The sequence below is a fragment of the Nicotiana tomentosiformis genome, chromosome 4, assembly GCF_000390325.3.
Source record: "Nicotiana tomentosiformis chromosome 4, ASM39032v3, whole genome shotgun sequence".
NCBI classification, from domain to species: Eukaryota; Viridiplantae; Streptophyta; class Magnoliopsida; order Solanales; family Solanaceae; genus Nicotiana; species Nicotiana tomentosiformis.
Genome location: NC_090815.1, coordinates 4,606,716 through 4,626,300, shown reverse-complemented (window position 1 = coordinate 4,626,300; position 19,585 = coordinate 4,606,716). Strand labels below are relative to the sequence as shown.

The window sequence follows — 19,585 nt, the reverse complement described above, 5'->3', positions numbered from 1 at the left end:
TGGATAGAATAATCACAAGTTTGATGAGATAAAGTGAGATAAGATGAGATATCCTGGATTAAGTATGAGATTAAATTTATACCGTATTTGGTTGGCAGTATAAATTTATCTTATACTGGGATAAATTTATTCCGCCAACCAACACGGTATAAATTTAATCCCACATCTTATCTCACCTTATCGATCGTACCAAACGGTCCCTTAGTAGTATATAAAAAAGATCTAGGGGCTCAAAAGAAAATACGTCCATTTACAAAAAAAAGCCGTTTAACGGTCAACTGTCTTTTCTGAATTCTTCTACAAATAATAATAATAATAATAATAATAATAATAATAATAATAAATAAACTATTCATCCTTAACTTTCTCAAAAATTGCAAATGGTGAAGATGTAAAAAATTGCCAAATTGGAAGCATAAGAAAATCCCCATGTCAGTAAGTCAATATTCGATCATTCCGCGTTTCCATTTCTATAAATATTTATACATTTACTGTGTATGTGTGTGTTAATATTTCCAATTATTAATTAGTGTCCGGCCAGCCCCATTTAAATTTAGAATCATTTAATTTTTTCTAATTTTTCAAGAAAATTTTGTAAATTGTGTGTATAGAGGAGAGAGAAGAGAGGAGAGAGAGAGAGAGAGAGAGTCAAATTATTTGGAGAAAGGGTTGTCGAAGAAAGGGAAGAAATGCAGGAGATCCAGTGCATTGTTGTAAAGCTTTAAGTTTTCATCAGAATTGTACTTTACAGGCATTCATTTGAAGGTATATATATAAAATATATTAATGTACATACATATATATATGACTCCACCTGTATAATTCATATAAATGTCTTATGTATGTATTAGGGTATTTGGTGTTGTACAAATCTTTGATAAGCAGATCATCAAATTCATCTCGAAAATTTTCATCTTTTTTTGAATTTTTATATGCCCTTTTGCTTAATTTGTCCAGTTTTCTAGTTTTCTTGAACCCCATTGTGGTTAAAAAAATTTGATCTTTTTAAATTTTCATATACCCTTTTGCTTAATTGCCTAGTTTTCTTGAACCTCAATTTGGTCTAAAAAGTTTATCTTTTTCAAATTGCCAGGCACCCTTTTGCTTAATTTGTTTAGTTTTCTAGTTTTCTTGAACCTCAATTTGGTTTGAAAAGTTGATCTTTTTTCAAATTCCCAGACACCCTTTTGCCTAATTTGTTTAGTTTTCTAGCTTTCTTGAACCTCAATTTGGTTTGAAAAGTTGATCTTTTTCATATTCCCAGATACCATTTTGCTTAATTTGTCTAGTTTTCTAGTTTTCTTGAACCTCAATTTGGTAAGTTGATCCTTTTCAAATTCCCAAACACCCTTTTGCTTAATTTGGCTAGTTTTCTAGAACCCCATAAATGAAAAGGGTGGTTCATGATCTTGATTAGTTGAGAGAATTGAGATACACTTTTGATGAAATTGCTATTATAGATTGTTGATATGTGATGGTTTAATGAGATATTGATGTAAAGTGGTTTTTGAATTCTACATTTGTAGGCTGTAAACCAGGACTAAAGGAGGAGTACCCACAAGCTCCTGAGTTGTTTTCTTTCCCTTTCTGATTTTTGAGGGCGTAGGAATATTGGAGCTATTAGAGGTTAGGGAGGGAAAGAAAGCATTTGCCTTTGTGAGCTAACTCAATTGGGTAAAAAAAAGGACAAATTTGTGATTCAATCTTTAGTAAGAATGAACGGCGTATCTGGTGTGATTTCAAGGCAAGTCTTGCCAGCATGTGGCAATCTTTGTTTCTTCTGCCCTGCGATGCGGACGAGATCAAGGCAGCCTGTTAAGAGGTATAAGAAGTTGATCTCAGACATTTTCCCTCGCTCTCAGGTTAGTCAAGGATTGTATAAGTGATATAAGAAACTGTCATCTTCTGTTTGGTTCATTTTTATGTGTTAAATTCCCTAATCAGTTTTTGGAATCTAAATGTAAGTTTCTCTCTGTAGCAATGAAGCACTTCAACTTAATAGGGGTTCTTGAAGTCATCATCTTTTGCTTTAAGTTAGATTTTGATGGCAGTTAGTAGCAGCATTGGTTGTTTTTACTTAATCAACTAGCTGTATCTAACAAAAGGGTGAACAAGTTTGTGCACTCTTCCTGCTGTGTTCCTTAATAACCTGAGCTTTGCTTATGAGTCTGTGAAAGTTCAGTTAAAGATGGCACGGGATTAACTCCCCCACCCTTACATTGTCCATGGGGAGAACTGTATGTAAAAATTCTAGGTTTTCTTAGAGCGGCCACATCCGATTTTGGTCTTGCTGTGTTTTAGGGAAGCCTCACAATAAATGAATTTGGTGGAAGTTGGCTAGGCAATTGGCTACGACGTCACACATGAGCAGATATGCAGAATATGTATGATTGTTCATGCTGATCCAAGAAAGCTGAATCGGGATTTTATTATTTGAACTTCTGCATGATATAACAAATTTCTATACTAATTGATTGTGACACATCAACTCTATCTGCCATAAGGAATGATAGATTAGATCCAGCTCAAGTTTAACCATACTAACATGTAAACAACCTGTTCCCGAAATTGTTTTACCTTGCTACTACAATACAGAAGCTTAGCCCGTATAACATTAAAGTGCATTAGATTTGAAGAATTGATGTGCTTAAATTGATGTCATTTAAAATTGGCAAGCTTATTTTACCTTTAGTTTACACCGTTGACATTAGTTTTTTGAGTTCATATGAGGTACAGAGTAAATCCAGAAACAGTGGTATTTGATTATTTGACAACCGATAAACTTGCTGTCTTTCTGTGCTACAAACACACGTATATGACATTTGTCCATTCTTTGCAGGAAGAAGAACCAAATGATAGGAAGATTGGAAAACTTTGTGAATATGCTGCAAAAAATCCTTTTCGCATTCCCAAGGTATATTCGTTTGCGGTGTTCATGAAAATTATGATCCCTCTGAAACAATCCATGAAAAACCTCCTGAAAGTTTGTAAAATATTACTTTGTTTTCTCATCTTCAGGATAACTTTATTTAGCTCTGCAGTTTCTTTGTCCGTTAATGAAATTCATATTTTGGTAAACTGGAAAAAGCTAGGAAACTACCTCATTCATATTTCCTATTAGGGGGTGGCAATTTGAGCCCAAATCCATTCAACCCGCCCAACCCGCCTAAGGTTGGGTTGGTCATTGCCCCCCCCCCCCCCCATTTGTTACCCAGCCCATTTGTTGAACTCAAGACGTCTTGACCCAGCCCATCTCTCAACCCTTCTAAAGTTGGGCGTTAAAATATCTTTAAAATAATTCTTTTTTATTTGATATGTTATAAGAAAAAAAATCTTATTTGGCAACTAAATAATTCATCAGAAAATAACACACATTAATTAAAGCTTGGTAAGAGTTGGGTGGATTGGACTATGATCCAAATTTTAACCCACCCAGCCCATCTCAGCCCAAGTAACTTTTTGACCCGCCCATTTATTGACTCAGCCCATTTTGACCCCCCAAAATCAGCGCAACCCGCCCATTTGACACCCCTATTCCCTATGTAGAAGAGATCTTTTTTGTTTCATGCTTAAAGTCAGTATTTTCTATTACATTTTTATCATTAGCCTTTCTTGGATCTGCTGAACAGATAACAAAGTCACTTGAAGAGAGGTGTTATAAGGAATTGAGAAATGAGAATTTTCGGTCAGCAAAGGTTGTTATGTGTATATACAAAAAGTTGGTTGTTTCATGCAAGGAACACATGTAAGTTTCTGTTGCTTAAAAAAGTATAAATTGGTCTTTTTCAGCTTCTTTCATTTTTTTTTAATTTTTTTTTGTGTTGGCCACAAACTGATGCATTTCTAATTTTCATTTCATCATTTTATCTGTCAGGCCACTTTTTGCAAATAGTCTGCTCAGCATCATACAAACTCTCCTAGATCAGTCGCGGGAGAATGACATGCTAATTGTCGGATGTGAAGCACTATTTGATTTTGTAAATAATCAGGTTGGTTCTTTGGGGTTGTCCTCAACTTTAGACTGGGTCGTTCAGACTATAGGGTGTTATTTATTGTTCATCTTTATGCACCAGTGATACCTTATAAATTTGCAATATCTTATACCTTCTTGACTTTATTGTTTTATGCAGAAAGATGGTACTTACATGTTTCATTTAGATGGTTTTATCCCAAAACTGTGTCAATTGGCACAGCAAATAGGAGAGGAGGAAAGTGCAAAACATCTCCACACAGTTGGCCTGAAAGCACTTTCTGCAATGGTACAGAGTTCATGTGGATTTTGCCTACTATTTAGTCTATTCACTGTGTGCTTTTGATACAAACTGTGGAGGCAATTGTTTTCCGTTAAATACAAACGATATAAAAGTTCGTTTTTCATCAGTTCCAAAAGAAAAATAAGTCAAAATTATATCATCAACAAATACAGAAGTCAAAATGTAGACTAGGACATTACAGAATTCTGAAGACTCTAATGGACTTCTCTTCTTGTTTGCTTCTTAGCATTTTCTGCTAAAGACATTGTTGTACTGTTTAATGGTTATTACCATGAATAGGCTGCAGCATCTTGTTTGAAAAGCATTGCTGAAGTCACCAAAATTAATTATAGCATGGAAATTTTAAATAATTAAATCAAAGAATAGGTAGAATCCTACATTGGTAAGTGTATGGCTTGTATTCTCCTCAAAGTCCTGATTTCGTTTTCCATTGAATTCTATACCAGTAACTTCTATGATTAATGGTATAATACCATGACTAATTGATACCTGCAATCGAATGTTGATCCTGGAGTTGTTAAATTAATATTCTTACAAGAACTTAACTGTGTCGCAGGTTTGGTTCATGGGTGAATATTCCCATGTTTCAGCCGAGTTTGACAATGTAAGCAGATTCTTTCCACCTTATTTTCTTATTGTCAGATCTAAAAATTGTTAGCTTAAATCTTTTGATCTCTGGAATATGTTCCGATGTCTGAACTTGTATCGCTTGCGGGATATTACCTTGAAATAGATCTTTTGTATTTCTCAGTAGTGTACTTTGGCACTACTTTATTGCAGTAGCTTAAACTCTGAGTCCATCTTACTTTCCAGATGTCTCTATTACTTCTATTAATATATTTATCCTTTCTATTAGATTGTTTCAGTAGTGTTGGAAAATTATCCAAGGCCAAGAAAGGAAACTCAAGACTCAAATCAGAACAGGTGGGTGGAAGAAGTGCGCAAAGTTGAGGGCCACGTTTCTCCTTCCCCAGATGTCATTGCGAAGGTTCCCTCGTGGAGAATCATTGTGAATGAGAAAGGGGAACTAAATATTTCAAAGTTAATATTTTACACTGAACGTCAGGTGGATTTTTTCTTTTTCTGTATGTGGTGTCCTAAAGTGCATATTAATTTCCCTCGTGACAGGGAGGATGCAGAAAACCCATCATTTTGGTCCAGGATTTGCCTGCATAACATTGCCAAACTAGGTAAGGAGGCTACAACCACACGGAGAGTTTTGGAATCTTTATTCTGCTACTTTGATGACGACAATTTATGGCCTACTGAAACTGGAATTGCTTTACCTATTCTAAAGGATATGCAGTACACGATGGATGCTTCAGGTTTGTAGTTACTCCCTTTACCTATCAAAAGAGAAAAAAGAAAGGGAGAAGTTAGTCCTTTATTTTATCTTCTTTTTATTCTTTGGCACTCTTATTTGCTCTTTGTTATCTTTCATTTAAAAAATATTTCATTACTTTTGGTTCTACTCTTACTAGTATTATATTTTCCTTGTAGATAACATTCATAATGCCTTTTTTCTCACTTTTTTAATTTCTCATTCCCCTATTCAATTGTGCAGGAGAGAATGCACATCTTCTGCTGTCAATATTAGTCAAGCACCTAGATCACAAAAATGTTCTTAAACAACCTGAAATGCAGCTTGACATTGTTCAGGTTGTGACTTCGCTTGCTCAAACCACAAAGATTCATCATTCCATGGCTCTAGTCAGTGCAGTGACCGATATCATGAGGCACTTACGGAAAAGTATACATTATACGCTTGACGATGCAAAGCTGGGAGCCGAGTTAATAAAGTGGAACCGAAGTTTCCAGGAAGCTGTGGATGAATGCCTTGTGGAGTTATCAAATAAGGTGCAGTAAATCTGTCATTGGATTTGAATATCAAATAAGTTGCATTCTACGTAAATTCGTCAGAGCTGTCTTAACCAAACTTGTTGTTATTGATGGGTATTCGGAAGTCATGATTCTTTGTTTCCTTGACTGTTAGGTTGGAGATGCAGGACCTATTCTTGATGTGATGGCAGTAATGTTAGAGAACATCTCAAGTATCAAAGTGATAGCAAGAACTACTATTGCTGCTGCTTACCGTGCTTCTCAAATCATAGCTTCTATGCCAAATTTGTCATATCAAAACAAAGTAAGGCTGATTAACATTTGAATTTGTTAGACTGTTATTTGCTTTCATAGATTTTCCCGACGGATATTGAGTTAAGAATCTGACTTCTCTTTATATATTTAGGCATTCCCAGAGGCTTTATTTCATCAGTTACTCCCTGCTATGGTCCACCCTGATCATGAAACACGAGTTGGAGCTCATCGAATCTTTTCTGTTGTCCTTGTTCCATCTTCTGTTTCTCCTCAGAAGATACCGGAGGACACCCACCAAAGGAAGGCAACAGATTTTTCAAGGGCACTCTCTAGAACTGTTTCCGTCTTCTCTTCTTCAGCTGCTCTTTTTGGAAAGCTGAGAGACCAGAGGTCTTCTTCGGCGGAGAATATTACCCTTGAGACGGAACAGAAAGATAACAACAGCGGGATGCTCAACAGAATAAAATCAACATATAGCGGTGTATATAACACGATAGGCTCTCCTGCACCTGTTGGAGAGTGTACAAACAAATCAAGTAAGGAAGCGGTAGGTTCTGTAACCATCTTCACCATCTTAGTATTATACACTTTGTTACTCCTAGATTCCTTGGCATGACCACTCTGTTGGCTTTACATCATGGGACTTAGTATCTGCTATTCTTTACTACTCAAGCTTTTACCCTCTCTTTACATACTTGACAATTAAATTACTTGCACGGTTTGACGGCTGACTTGCTTAATCTGTGACAATAGCTTATTTTGCTGCACACTCTTGAACATCCTCTGCTGAGAATGATTGGAAGCTTGCTTACAATAATAGGGACAAACAACAACCACAATGCCTCAACCCAAACCAAGTTGGGGTTGGCTATATAAATACTCAATATCCTGTCCATTCTATTTGGATCCATTTCATTCCAATACTGAGTAGTTTGTCTTATTTAAGACATACTAGGATTTCTCTAAAAATCACACACTTATCCTACACTAACATGCAAGTCTACGACAAACTAAAAGGACTCCTGGCAAAACATTGGACCTGATGTACATGTACCAACACGACAAAGCCTTAATCCTAATTAGTTCGTATATTTTTATGTGAATCTTGCTTTTATCAGATTATGTATTTTGTTTAGTATCGAGAAATCCATGGTCTTTTGAGACAATTTTTATGTATTCCCCTCGTTTCAATTTATGTCCTATTTGACCATGCACGGAGTTTAAGAAAGGAAGGAAGACTTTTGAAACTCGTGGTCCTAATCATACTATAACATTTGTGTAGCTATTAGATTTCTGAAATTTGTGATCCTAAACATGCCTTAACATTTGTATTGCTATAGAAGCTTATCATTAAGGGTAGAATAAGAAGTCAAATTGTTTCCAAGTGTAGAAAGGGGTCATTCTTTCCGAAACTGACAAGGAAGGAAATAGGTTCACATAAACTGGGATGGAGGAGTATATGATTTTAGGTCTGTCTCCTCACCTTTTAACACCTTTTATCATTGTAGTATCTCACCAACATATCGTTGTATTTGGAGGTCTCCGTAGTGCTACTTGTACCTTCTATCAAATGTAATAATTTGTAATCTTTTCTAATTATGCATTCATCATAATAGCTGTATATTACGACACTCATATAGTGTATATGTTGGGCATTAGAGTTCAAACATTCATTCGCATTACACGAAAAAGTTTCTAATCTTTTCTAATCGTGTATCCATCTTAACATCTGTATATTCAGAACACTCATATAGTGGATATGTTGGACATTGGACTTAGCAATTCACTCTGATATCGCATTGCTGATATAACTGTTATATAAAACATGTCTTTAAATTTGGGATTGAAAGCTATACAATGTAGTAGCGTTATTTGATTCTGTTTCATTTGACTTCACCAAGTAGTGAAAATTAATTTCCTCATGATCCTCAGGGTCCTAAATCTCTAAGACTCAGCAGCCACCAAATCGTACTCCTGCTCTCCTCACTATGGGTACAATCCATTTCTCCTGCCAATATGCCTGAGAATTATGAAGCCATTGCTCACACATTTAGCCTGGTCTTGCTATTTTCTAGAGCAAAGGTAATTGGATGAGGCAATTTTCTATGTTATGTTAAATCGGTAAAGGAACTTAAGCGTGAACAAACATGTGTTGGTACGTATCCGTATATCCTTTCCTATATTCTCTTAAATTTAAATTATCTTCATGTACTTGTGCAGCACTCATACCGTGAAGCTCTAGTGCAAAGTTTTCAGCTTGCATTTTCGTTAAGAAATGTCGCACTCGTTGAAGGAGGTAAAACTGCCACATCATATATGCTCTCTGTGGTGCGAAACTGCTTAAGATTTTTCTTTCCCTTTAATTCCTTCCTCCATTATATTCTGAGAGGGGGTGGTAAGTAATTGTCTCATTGGAGCTCTAGGAACATGAGAACAAATATCACTTGCCACATTTCTTATGTCCCTAGTATCTTTCAAGTTAACGTGATCCATTTTTAATTGATTGAAGGTTTTTGGACTTACATTTCAATGTTGACTGAAAATTTCTCATTTGGATATCCTAGTAGACTAATCCCACTCTCTGCAAATTATCTATCTTACTAAGTTTCTCTTACCTTTGAGTTTATAACATTTTCATCAAAGAGATTACTATTAACAAGATGAGAGAACCAAACACCTGAAAATAGGAAAGCGCTTAGTTCATACCAATTAAAGAGTTCATGTTGTCGTTGGTGTTTGATAGCAATGCTTAGACACATGTTGCACACAGTGGCGAAGCCAGAAATTTCTCCAAGGGTATTCAGACTTGAAAGAAGTAAAAACAATTTCCCGACAAAGGGTATTCAATATATGTTATATACATCTAAATCTAATATTTTACTTATATACAATTGACCACCCTTAGCAAAAGGTGGCTTCGCCCCTGGCTGCACAGAGCTTCATTCGCTTTTACCTTTAAGGCAAAGACTTGTCAATGATGCAGTTTTCTTTTATGAGGCAAGAACTACTCAATTACTGAAACTCTTGGCAATAACTCATGTGAGAATTCTCAAACACTATGATCCTTCCTTACTGGGAAAATGGTTCAGCTTATCTCTTTTGAGTTTTTGATATCCCTCCTGCATGCTCCCTTGTACATTTTTTTTATTTCAAGGATCTTTAGATCAAAGTTCTTATGATTTTTTTTTCAGGGTCACTACCACCATCACGTAAAAGATCTCTGTTTGTGTTGGCGACATCAATGATTCTTTTCTCATCAAAGGCATATAATATACCTTCTCTCATTCCGTGTGTCAAGGCTACACTTTCAGATAAAACGGTTGGTAACCAATTCTTCACAAGCTTTATATGCATTTGTTCGCCTCTGTGGTCTTTGTTCTTTCTATTGCATGTCAACCTGGTTTCTACTAGCAGCTGAACTGATGAAAAACTACTTTTTGGTGTAATATATTGTTCCTTTTCAGTATTATTATATTAATTTCTATTCGGGTCATAATACATGGGAATCCTTCATTGCATTTTTCAGGTTGATCCATTTTTACATTTGGTTGAAGATAGCAAACTACAAGCTGCTGATTCAAGTTCTGGTTATGGAAAAGTTATATATGGATCCAAAGAAGATGATAGTTCCGCTCAGAAATGTCTCTCGCAAATAAATATCACTGAAGAACAGTCAACAGAATCCTTGGTTTCTTTAATCCTGAAGAGCTTATCTAATCTACCAGATGTAAATATTTCGCTGCTAATTTTTACAACTATATAGTGGTTCCCTGGTTAAGCATTGATCCCTAATATAACTTATTTTGGCACCTAGTTTGAAGTGTCAGCTACAAGGGAAGAGTTGCTTAAGGAATTTTCACCAGATGATTCGGATTCCTTGGGGTCTCAGTTTTTAGCTGATGCTCAACATAGAGTTCAGCAGTCTAATTCAGTTGATGTAAGCATCTGGAGGGCGAAATTTATTTCGGGATACTCTTCTATCCTCATTTTCTTTATTTGATCATTCTTTCTACTGTTGTGCAGCTGTCCTCAATATTAGATGATGATGGTCCCGATTTGTCTCAAAGCAGTTCCAAACAGAATGAACAATCCGCCATGGAAATTCCCAATCTGTTGAGTGTCAATCAACTTTTAGAATCTGTAAGTGGCTTTCGAATATAATGTTTATTTAACCTATTATTTATACAAAAACAACTATGTCTCAGTCCCAAGCAAGCAAGGGATATATCCTCTCTGTCCATGCCGCTCCATTTAATCTCATCTTAGAACCATATTATACAATAATATTACTCCCTGCGTTTTAATTTACGACAAAGGGCCAAATATACCCCTGTACTTTCGAAAATGGTCTAAAAATACCCCTCGTTATACTATTGGGCTATATATACCCTTCCCGTCATACTTTGGAACAAATATATCCTTATTTTGGATGGAGTGCCACGTGGCAACACCAGATGAAAACGACCCATTTCTTTTTTTTACCCGGTCCGTTTTAAAAAACCTACCACCCGACCCATTTTAAAATTCAGTTTTTTCAAAGCATATATTTTGTAAAAACTGGAAAAAAAAAAAAAAAGAAATTTGCAAAGTATATATTTTTAAGTCTTTTTAGTTTTTTTTAAAGTATTTTTTTGGTAAAAACTGGAAAAAAAAAAGACTCTCCTAAAGCAGTGGACTACATATGCATTAGTTTAAAAAAAAAAATTCAATTTTTACAAAAAAAATACTTTAAAAAACTGAAAAAACTAAAATATATATATTTTGAAAATTCCTTTTTTTTTTCAGTTTTACAAAAAAATATTTTTTAAAAAAATGCTTTAAAACTGAAAAATATATATTTTGTAAAAACTGGAAAAAAAAAGGAATTTGCAAAATATATATTTTTCAGTTTTTTAAAGTATTATTTTTGTAAAAACTGAAAAAAAAAAAATTGCAAAATATTTTCATTTTTTAAAAATTAATGCATATGTAGTCCACTGCTTTAGGAGAGTCTTTTTTTTCCAGTTTTTACAAAAAGAATACTTTAAAAAAACTGAAAAGACTTAAAAATATATATTTTGCAAATTCCTTTTTTTTTTCCAGTTTTTACAAAAACAAAATCCAGTTTTTACAAAATATATGTTTTAAAAAAACTGAATTTTAAAACGGGTCGGGTGGTGGGTTTTTTAAAACGGGTCGGGTAAAAAAAGAAATGGGTCGTTTTCATCTGGTGCTGCCACGTGACACTCCATCCAAAATAAGGGTATATTTATTCCAAAGTATGACGGAAAGGGTATATATAGCCCAATAATATAACGAGGGGTATTTTTAGACCATTTTCGAAAGTACAGGGGTATATTTGGCCCTTTGCCGTTTAATTTATGGACATAGTTTGTCTCAACACGGAGTTTAAGGAAAAAAAGAGACTTTTAAAACTTGTGGTCTTAAAAGCTTAAAGGGTAAAAGCTTTCGGGGGCTATACTTTTGTGTGTTTATAAAAGCTTTCTCATTAAGGGTAAAATGAAAAGTTTAAGGTTAAATTGTTTCCAAATATAGAAATATATCATTCTTTTTTAGACGGACTAATAAGAAAAGTGTATCAGAAACGGAAGGAGTAATAGCAATTTGTCTAACCTATTGCTTCTGCACTATGATCTCTGACAAAAAGCTTTACATCTAGCTGTACTCGTGAAATGTTGCTATTACTCCTTCCGTTTCTGATACACTTTTCTTTGTGTGCATGTTGCTATTCTGCATTTCTCACCTCTAGCGAACTTGCATATTCTCATGCCTCCTTTCTGTGCTTATGAGAAAAACCAACCTCATCTGATGGCTCTTTAGTTTGTCTTGTCTTGACAAATATTTGTGGAGTACCACTTAATCCTTTGGCCGATATTTTTTAGTTTTCTATTTTGATCTGATCATCTAAAATTAACTTTGTCTGCTCCAAATGAAGGTTTTGGAGACGGCACATCAAGTAGGGAGAATATCTTTGAGCAATGAACCTGATTTTTCTTACAAAGAAATGACTCATCATTGTGAGACACTTTTAACGGGAAAACAACAAAGGATGTACAATTTGATGAATAGCCAACATCGACAAGATAGTGCACTGATCAGAATATCACAGAATTCCAGTGAACAGGACAAAGAAAGCTCTTCCCATAACCAGGTTGAGAATCAGGTCTCAGCAGTAGTTTTTCTTTTTTCTTTTTGGTTTTCTTTGAGTTCTATAAACTAACCATTTCTTTTTTCTCCTTTTTCCCCATTCTCTTATTCATTTGCTTTTCCATTTCTGTCCTACTTTGGCAAAACGGATAGCTGGGTTATATCTTTTATGGAAAACGAACTTACAGTAAACGCAGCGCTACAATTTTCCTGCTTTACATGATAACTCCAGCAGTTCAACTCTTGCATGACCATTCTGAAATGAGTTTCATTTATTGTTGATATTTAGGACTGTTTTTACAAGTTAACTTATACTCTTTAACAGTTAGAACTCCTCTTACCTTGCATTTCTAGACTTGTTTACATGCTGTAATCTCCTTTATAAGGTTCAAGTTATACTCCGATAACTTGTACAGTATCACATTTAATCCACGTTGATCTTAAACTTACTCTTCACTACTTTATAGGGGCAGGTTAAAAACCAACTCGTAGATCAGAAAGCGGCCAATGTTTCTCAAAAACCATCACCCGGAACTGTCGACTGGCATTGTGGAGCTCAATGTCAAAGTAATCCGGAGACGTTCAGACTACCAGCATCAAGTCCGTATGACAATTTTTTGAAAGCTGCAGGATGGTAGATAGCAATAGGAGTCATACCGAACAGAAAAGGTTGAGATAACTCCCCTCCTGAATCCTGATGGCGGGGTGACTTTGTACGGCTAAAGCCTTATACAGAGCGCTTTCTGCTACTGAGAATCAGAAGATCCTCGTGCAACTCCCGGCACAGAAAGGAAGTCAGCGCCAGGGCTGTAGATAACATAGTTTGTAACTCATACACATCAAAGTTGTTCATTCTTTTGTTCTTTATTCTTTTATGAGGTGATATATTACTATATTGGAGGCGGAGAGGAGACGCATATTGCAGATATTCCTCTCTGAAGATTTGAAGAGTTTTGGCAAAGATGTTAGGTTTTGCTGTCCTAACCAATGCCATTTACTGTGTATAAGATCGAATGTAGCTTTTCCTCCTCTTTTTAGTGATTTCAGATGGAGATATGCTCCCCTCTCTGGTATGCAGACACTGCTATTTGAAATGAAAATAACACTTTGGTTTATTTAATTTTTCTTTTATTTATGTTATCTACTCTTATTTTATTTTGGTTATATGAGTTTGAGTTTAAAGAAAAAAGTGAGGATTCATATTGTCTACCAACTTTGTTTGGGACTGAGTCATAGTAGTTGTTGTTTTATAGTATAATATGAACTGTTATAGTGTACTTTTGAACATTACAACCCCGTGGGCGTGGGTTCGAGTCACCAAATGAGCATTAGCTCCAACAAAGAGTAATCAAAAAAAAGAAAGTGTACTTCTGTACATCTGATATTTACATCAATCCAATAAATAAATTACACGTGTCTCCATAAACTAAACACCGAGTTGGAGTAAAATCCACCAACCATGTATACTCATCAATGAGCTGCAATCATGAATTGACATTACAACCCATGATTGGAAATTCTTTTCATGCTTTAATTCGTCACTCCGCTAACTTGATTTATTTGTCTTAATTTAATTAGACGCGGAGTTTAAGAATCTTTGTGCTTTTAAAGACTTAAACTAAGAGGTGTATAACATATTAACAATACCATTAAATTTTGTGATCTTAAACATATCATGCCATTCATACAAAAGGAGTTAAAATAGGAATGTTGGAATTAAAAGCTACTACTAAATATAGAAAGGACGCTTTTTAAAATTAGACGCATAAACTGAAAAAAGTCAAAATAAACAAGAAATTAAGAAAATAAAATCTGGGCCTAGGCCCAAAACCTGATCTCCAAATCCATTTCGTACATGGTTGATCCATCCTAAAACGACAGCGCCGCCACGATCAAAACGACGTGACATTACAAAATAAACGTCAAAACGCTGTCGTTTTTAACCTCCAAAAACCCTTCTCAAAAGTACAACTCCATAACATTTCAGCGTAGAAGAAATTTTTCATACCTGTCCAGTCTCCTCGATTCCTTCATCACTTCACGGTAAGCACCCACCCATCCCCTACTCCCCCACCCCCACCTCATTTTTTTTTTTTTTTTTTCTTCTCTCTAATACGTGTAGATTTATTGAAACTCTTGTGCCACCATGTTTGTTACTGCTTGAGATGAATTTTGCATTTAGGTTATTTGATTTAATACTTATTAGAGACAAAATAACATTTTTACGTGCGGTTATACGGTTTAGATTAATGGGTTTATTCTTGTTTTCTTCATATCGAAGCCACGGTTGAATGATTGAATTGATTAATTTTTAACCAATTATTTGTGTGATTTGAAGGGTTTGGCTTAATGGGTCAACTTTTGTTTGGTTTGTATCGTAGCCAAGCTTGATTCTTAGCATGGATATTGTATGCAGAGGGGGATCTAATGAATAAGCTACAGGTTCATATGAATCCAGCAGCTTTAGCTTAGAATGTGATACAAGTTATAGGAGTATAACTTGAACCTTATAAAGGAGATTAAAATCTAAGTGTAAACAGTAGATTTTGAACCCACTAAATTAGATGGGATGTGGTAGAATTCCGAAGTCGAACCCATAAATTCAAATCTTTGATCCGCCTCTGATTTTATGGTATAGTTTAATGCATCCTGAAGGGCTCTGTTTGATTTTATTAGTTTTAACCAGTGTTTTTTGCGCAAAAAAGCGACAGGGGCTCGCCTCGCTTCAAAAGCGAAGCGCACGCACAGTGAAGCACAATTCTTAAAAAACATAATGTAAACCTTGCAAAGACACAATATAAATAATCAAAAAGTTCAATTTAAATAAACCGAAAATATATATATATATATATATATATATATATATATATATATATATATATATATTTATATATAATAATAATTATTATTATTTTTATAAACTGAAATACATATAAAATAAATCAAATAAACTGAAAATATAACATATATAATAATTAATTTTATAAACTGAAATACACATTAAAAAATTCAAATAAATTGAAAATATAACATATTTATATATATATAATAATTAATTTTATAAACTAAAATACATATTAAAATTAATAAATAAGAAGAATAAAAGGGGGGAAAAAAACGAGCGCCTGCCCTAGCTGTGCGCAAGAGGAGAAAAACTGAAAAAGAGAAGAAAGAAGAGAAGAATAAAATAAGAAAAGTTACCTGGAGGTTGAAACCCTAGCTGGATGTTGTTGCTAACGTTGGGAAGGAGAAAGAATAACGTTTGGGTCTGTTTTGTATAATAAAAACAAAGACCCAAACTTTTTTTTAAAAAATGACTCCTCTGAACAGAAGCGAGCGCTTCTCGCTTCTGGGTCGCTTCGCGCTTTCTTGGCTGAAGTGATCACTTCTGCTGGTCGGGTCGCCTCAGTTAGAAAAAAGCGACAGCTTCTCGCTTCGCCTCGCTTCGCTTAAAGCGACGAAGCGCTCGCTTTTCAAAATACTGGTTTTAACGATATCTGTGGGATTTGATTAGTTAGGATTAATGGGTCATCGTTCCTTTTGTTCCCGTATCAATTGATTGATGTACACGTGGATAAAAAAGAAATGCATCAAATGATGTGTATAGGGAAGATTGGATTAATGGGTAATTGCCTTTTTTCATACCAAAGCGATTTCATGAACGGAATATTATGGAAGTGATTGTCTCCTTGATTTGAGGAAATGGAATAGTACTAATAGAAGCTAGTTGCTTCTTTTTCTTATCTCTTTGTGATTTGGTGTAGATATTTGTGTTATTCATAAAGAAGCTTCACCATTACATGTTCGAATTAGCCAAAATTCGTAGCACCCTTTTTTCCTATCATATCTTGAATAGTATATTTTGTTTGTAGAACATATACAGTCAAACTTCTCTATAACAACATCTCTATGTAACAGTCATCCACTATAAGAGCCAAGTTTTTTCGGAACCGTTTTTTATGTTATGTTATAATATATGCCCTTCCTCTATAATAGCACTTCACTATAACAACCAAAAAATATCGTAACAAACAAAGCTGTTATAGAGAGGTTTATGGGAGCATTTGCAGAATTTTAAGATGGATTAAAATATTGATTTGGAAGGAACTGTTGATCTAGTTGTGCCGCGTGTATATGTGTAGACACTCAGATTTGATATTGAAAATGAACCTTATAACAAAAACAAAAGGATGTAGAACCTCCCAAAGAATGGTCGAATTCTGTTGATGGTGGTATATCTTGAAATACTATATGAAGAGCTATGAACTCCTGAAAGTTCTTGCAGCATATCATTGGTGTATTTGGGGAAAAATGTGAAGACACTTTGGTCTGTGCATATGTTTCTTATCTTATTATCTTCTTTATCCTTTTTTCTTTTTCCCCTCTTTCATGTGGTACTCCAGTTGGTTGCTAATGGCTTGCAGGCGAGAACTAATTTAGTGTTGGTGATGAGTTCCGTTCTTTATTCTAAAATTGATTTATGATATGTTTTAGTGGAAAGAAGAGGGTTAATAGGCGGTACACAATGTCCCTCTACCTTTCAGGAACTAAAATGGGAAAGATACACAACATACTCGTGTTAATATTTTCAGCCCATCCCAAAGGTCTGGTAGAAAGAGGAAATAGATGTCTTCTTTCCTTTCACTTGTACCGAGTATCATGAACCGAAGGATATATATTCTTTTTCTAAGGCATGTAATTCAACAGCTTATTTTCCTTCACGCTACCCCTCAGTGTTATCAAAGGCGCTAAAGCCCTGAAGCGAGGCTCAAAACATGTTGAGCGCTTCGCCTCGCTTAGCGTGCGCTGAGCCTTGTTATCAAGGGTCTAAGGCATACTTTTCCTTGCCAACGAGCGTAATCCCGAAGAGGCGACACTAAACAATTGATATTTTACTTTATTGTAAATTTTCTTCCATTTCCTTCAATTTCCTTGTCCATATATTTGGTATTCATGCTTATAGATATTAATCTTGGACTACACATGCATATTTGTAGTTTTTCTCCATTTGCGGCTTTCTTCATTTTAGCTCACGCTTTATTTGTGCTTTGCACTTAAAGTCCCAATAGACCTTAGAGCTTTTTTGTGCTTTTCGCCTTTGATAACACTGACTACCCTTTGCCTTGCATTTCTGAACAAACATTTTGTTAGAGTAAGACCAAATAAAATAGTTTCAGTTTGAAGGTTTGAAGTTTGTAGCTGTATGTGCGTGTCTTTATAGATTTAAATGGTACATCATACGGTGGGCTACTGAATCACGTAGAAGTGCTCAATATTATTCATATGTACCTTGAGAAAATCTGTACGTTATACTTCATTGCCTCGGAAATCACATGATGGTTGCAGAAAGATTAAAGAAATGCTGTATCTTGAGATACTAATTTTTATATCTGGAGATAATCTCTAAATTATACATCTTTGCTTCCGAAGCCTCATGATGGTTTTAGAAAGATCATATACGAGCTGTCTTGAGATGCTATTTATATAACTGAATGCCTTTATGTTTTTACAGATAAAAATTGGTTCTCTTACTTGGTGGTTTTAGGTTATCTTCCAGTTTTAGGTGCTCGAAGATGTCTACCAAGTACATTGTTGGTTCTATTGTTGCATCCTTTGCAGTTGCATATGTTTGTGATACTGTTATTTCTGACGGGAAATTGTTTGGAGGCAAGTTCTGGTTCCTTTTGTTAGTTCTTTGATCATGAAATTGCCTGTGCTGTGCTGACAGTCGCTTGTTGTATAGGTACTACTCCAAGCACCGTTGCCAACAATGACTGGTCGAAAGAAACAGACAAGAAATTCCAGGCATGGCCTCGCACTGCTGGTCCCCCAATCGTCATGAATCCCATCAGCCGACAGAATTATATTGTTAAGTCTTGATTGAGGAAGTTCAGTTATGTTGTTTTTTGTTTCTGTTAGAAAAGAACTCATTTGAAATTGAACCATTTTTTTGTTTGAGCAAAGGATTTGCTCTGATACTGTATTCAGACAATTCCAAATCATTTATCTCACTTTCCCTATAAGAAGGATTGACATGTTATAATAAGTTCTTTTGTTCAGTTTGCGCGCCCATGTGTATTCCTGGCGCGTATTCCTTTTTCATATAATGGATTTGCTCGTGAGGGATATATGATAAACTCTGCTCAATTGAGCTGCTTTCTGCTATGGCAATTGTATGTCAGTTCTTGGCTTTTTTGCATTACTTTGTTTGATCATATATGTAAGTGTTTACTTTCTTGATTTGCTGAAGTACCTCACAGCTGCAAACTTCTGTTTTATGTTATAGCTGCTGCACTTAACATAAAACAGAGTGAAAGTATTTCGTGGAAACAATCTTTTCCAGATAAGGTTGATGGTCCGGTCCGAGCTTAGTGCACTGGACTGTCTTTTTTTTTTTTTCTTTTTTTTTTAAATTAATGAAAATTTAAATCAAAGAAAAGAAAATATTAGTGGAGTTTGAAATGGTAATAGAGAATTGAAAAAAGGACTAAATTTCTTAGTTATTCATTGAATAGACATTGTTTAACATGTGAAATGCATAATTATTGTTATATTAAAATTAATAATATATCTTGTATGCTTTTATATATGACCTCTATTCAGAGTTTGAAATACATGAAAAGACCAACTTAAACCCTCCATCGTTTTCATTATTGAATGCATAATTGGGTTATAGTCCAAAATTGACTATTAAAATCTGTCATATCTGTCCATTTTTTTCTCTCCAGAATTTAGCAAAAACCAAAAGGTAGTTTTCTACCTTTACTTTATTACACTCAAGTTATTAAACTCTTTTCTACATTGAAAAAGTCACTTTAACTCTGTTTAAGTATAACATATAAGTCACTCAACTTTACTTAAATCTCAGTAAAAATCACTAAACTATTACCTTCATTTATTTTCTTCAAGTGACTTTGATATAAATATAGTTTTCTTTTGCAAAAAATAATTTAGCGATTTTGATACAGTAAAGTGAAAGTTGAATAACCCATGAAATTAATCCCACCTCAAATCAAGAATCTAAATATCCATGAAAATAACAATGACTCGATAAAGAAAATGAAAAAGAG

General features: G+C 34.7%; 2 protein-coding genes across 10 annotated transcripts; both read left to right on the top strand.

Annotated features, from left to right (window-relative positions):
• The first annotated feature begins 355 nt into the window (after window positions 1-355).
• On the top strand, window positions 356-13,635 carry LOC104104516 (protein SEMI-ROLLED LEAF 2). 7 transcript variants are annotated; one of them, XM_009612631.3, is made up of 20 exons: window positions 356-435; window positions 1,527-1,862; window positions 2,840-2,914; window positions 3,630-3,745; window positions 3,875-3,989; window positions 4,131-4,259; window positions 4,831-4,878; window positions 5,131-5,315; window positions 5,403-5,599; window positions 5,839-6,131; window positions 6,268-6,417; window positions 6,520-6,915; window positions 8,301-8,450; window positions 8,589-8,664; window positions 9,560-9,687; window positions 9,895-10,095; window positions 10,183-10,305; window positions 10,392-10,508; window positions 12,304-12,531; window positions 12,983-13,635. In XM_009612631.3, exons 2-20 carry the CDS (start codon window positions 1,716-1,718, stop codon window positions 13,151-13,153), a joined length of 3,045 nt encoding a protein of 1,014 aa, XP_009610926.1. In that variant the 5' UTR covers window positions 356-435; window positions 1,527-1,715; the 3' UTR covers window positions 13,154-13,635. The 7 variants fall into 7 exon arrangements, with proteins under 7 accessions (XP_009610926.1, XP_009610957.1, XP_009610937.1 ...); XM_009612662.4 differs by lacking the exon at window positions 356-435 and adding an exon at window positions 544-765 and having other exon boundaries at window positions 5,131-5,198; XM_009612642.4 differs by lacking the exon at window positions 356-435 and adding an exon at window positions 546-765 and having other exon boundaries at window positions 12,989-13,635.
• A 794-nt stretch (window positions 13,636-14,429) lies between these two features.
• On the top strand, window positions 14,430-18,714 carry LOC104104494 (uncharacterized). Of its 3 annotated transcripts, none has more exons than XM_009612609.4 (3): window positions 14,430-14,558; window positions 18,061-18,182; window positions 18,259-18,714. In XM_009612609.4, exons 2-3 carry the CDS (start codon window positions 18,089-18,091, stop codon window positions 18,393-18,395), a joined length of 231 nt encoding a protein of 76 aa, XP_009610904.1. In that variant the 5' UTR covers window positions 14,430-14,558; window positions 18,061-18,088; the 3' UTR covers window positions 18,396-18,714. The 3 variants fall into 3 exon arrangements, with proteins under 3 accessions (XP_009610904.1, XP_009610899.1, XP_009610910.1); XM_009612604.4 differs by having other exon boundaries at window positions 14,436-14,558; window positions 18,028-18,182; XM_009612615.4 differs by having other exon boundaries at window positions 14,467-14,558; window positions 18,073-18,182.
• The last annotated feature ends 871 nt before the right edge of the window (window positions 18,715-19,585 follow it).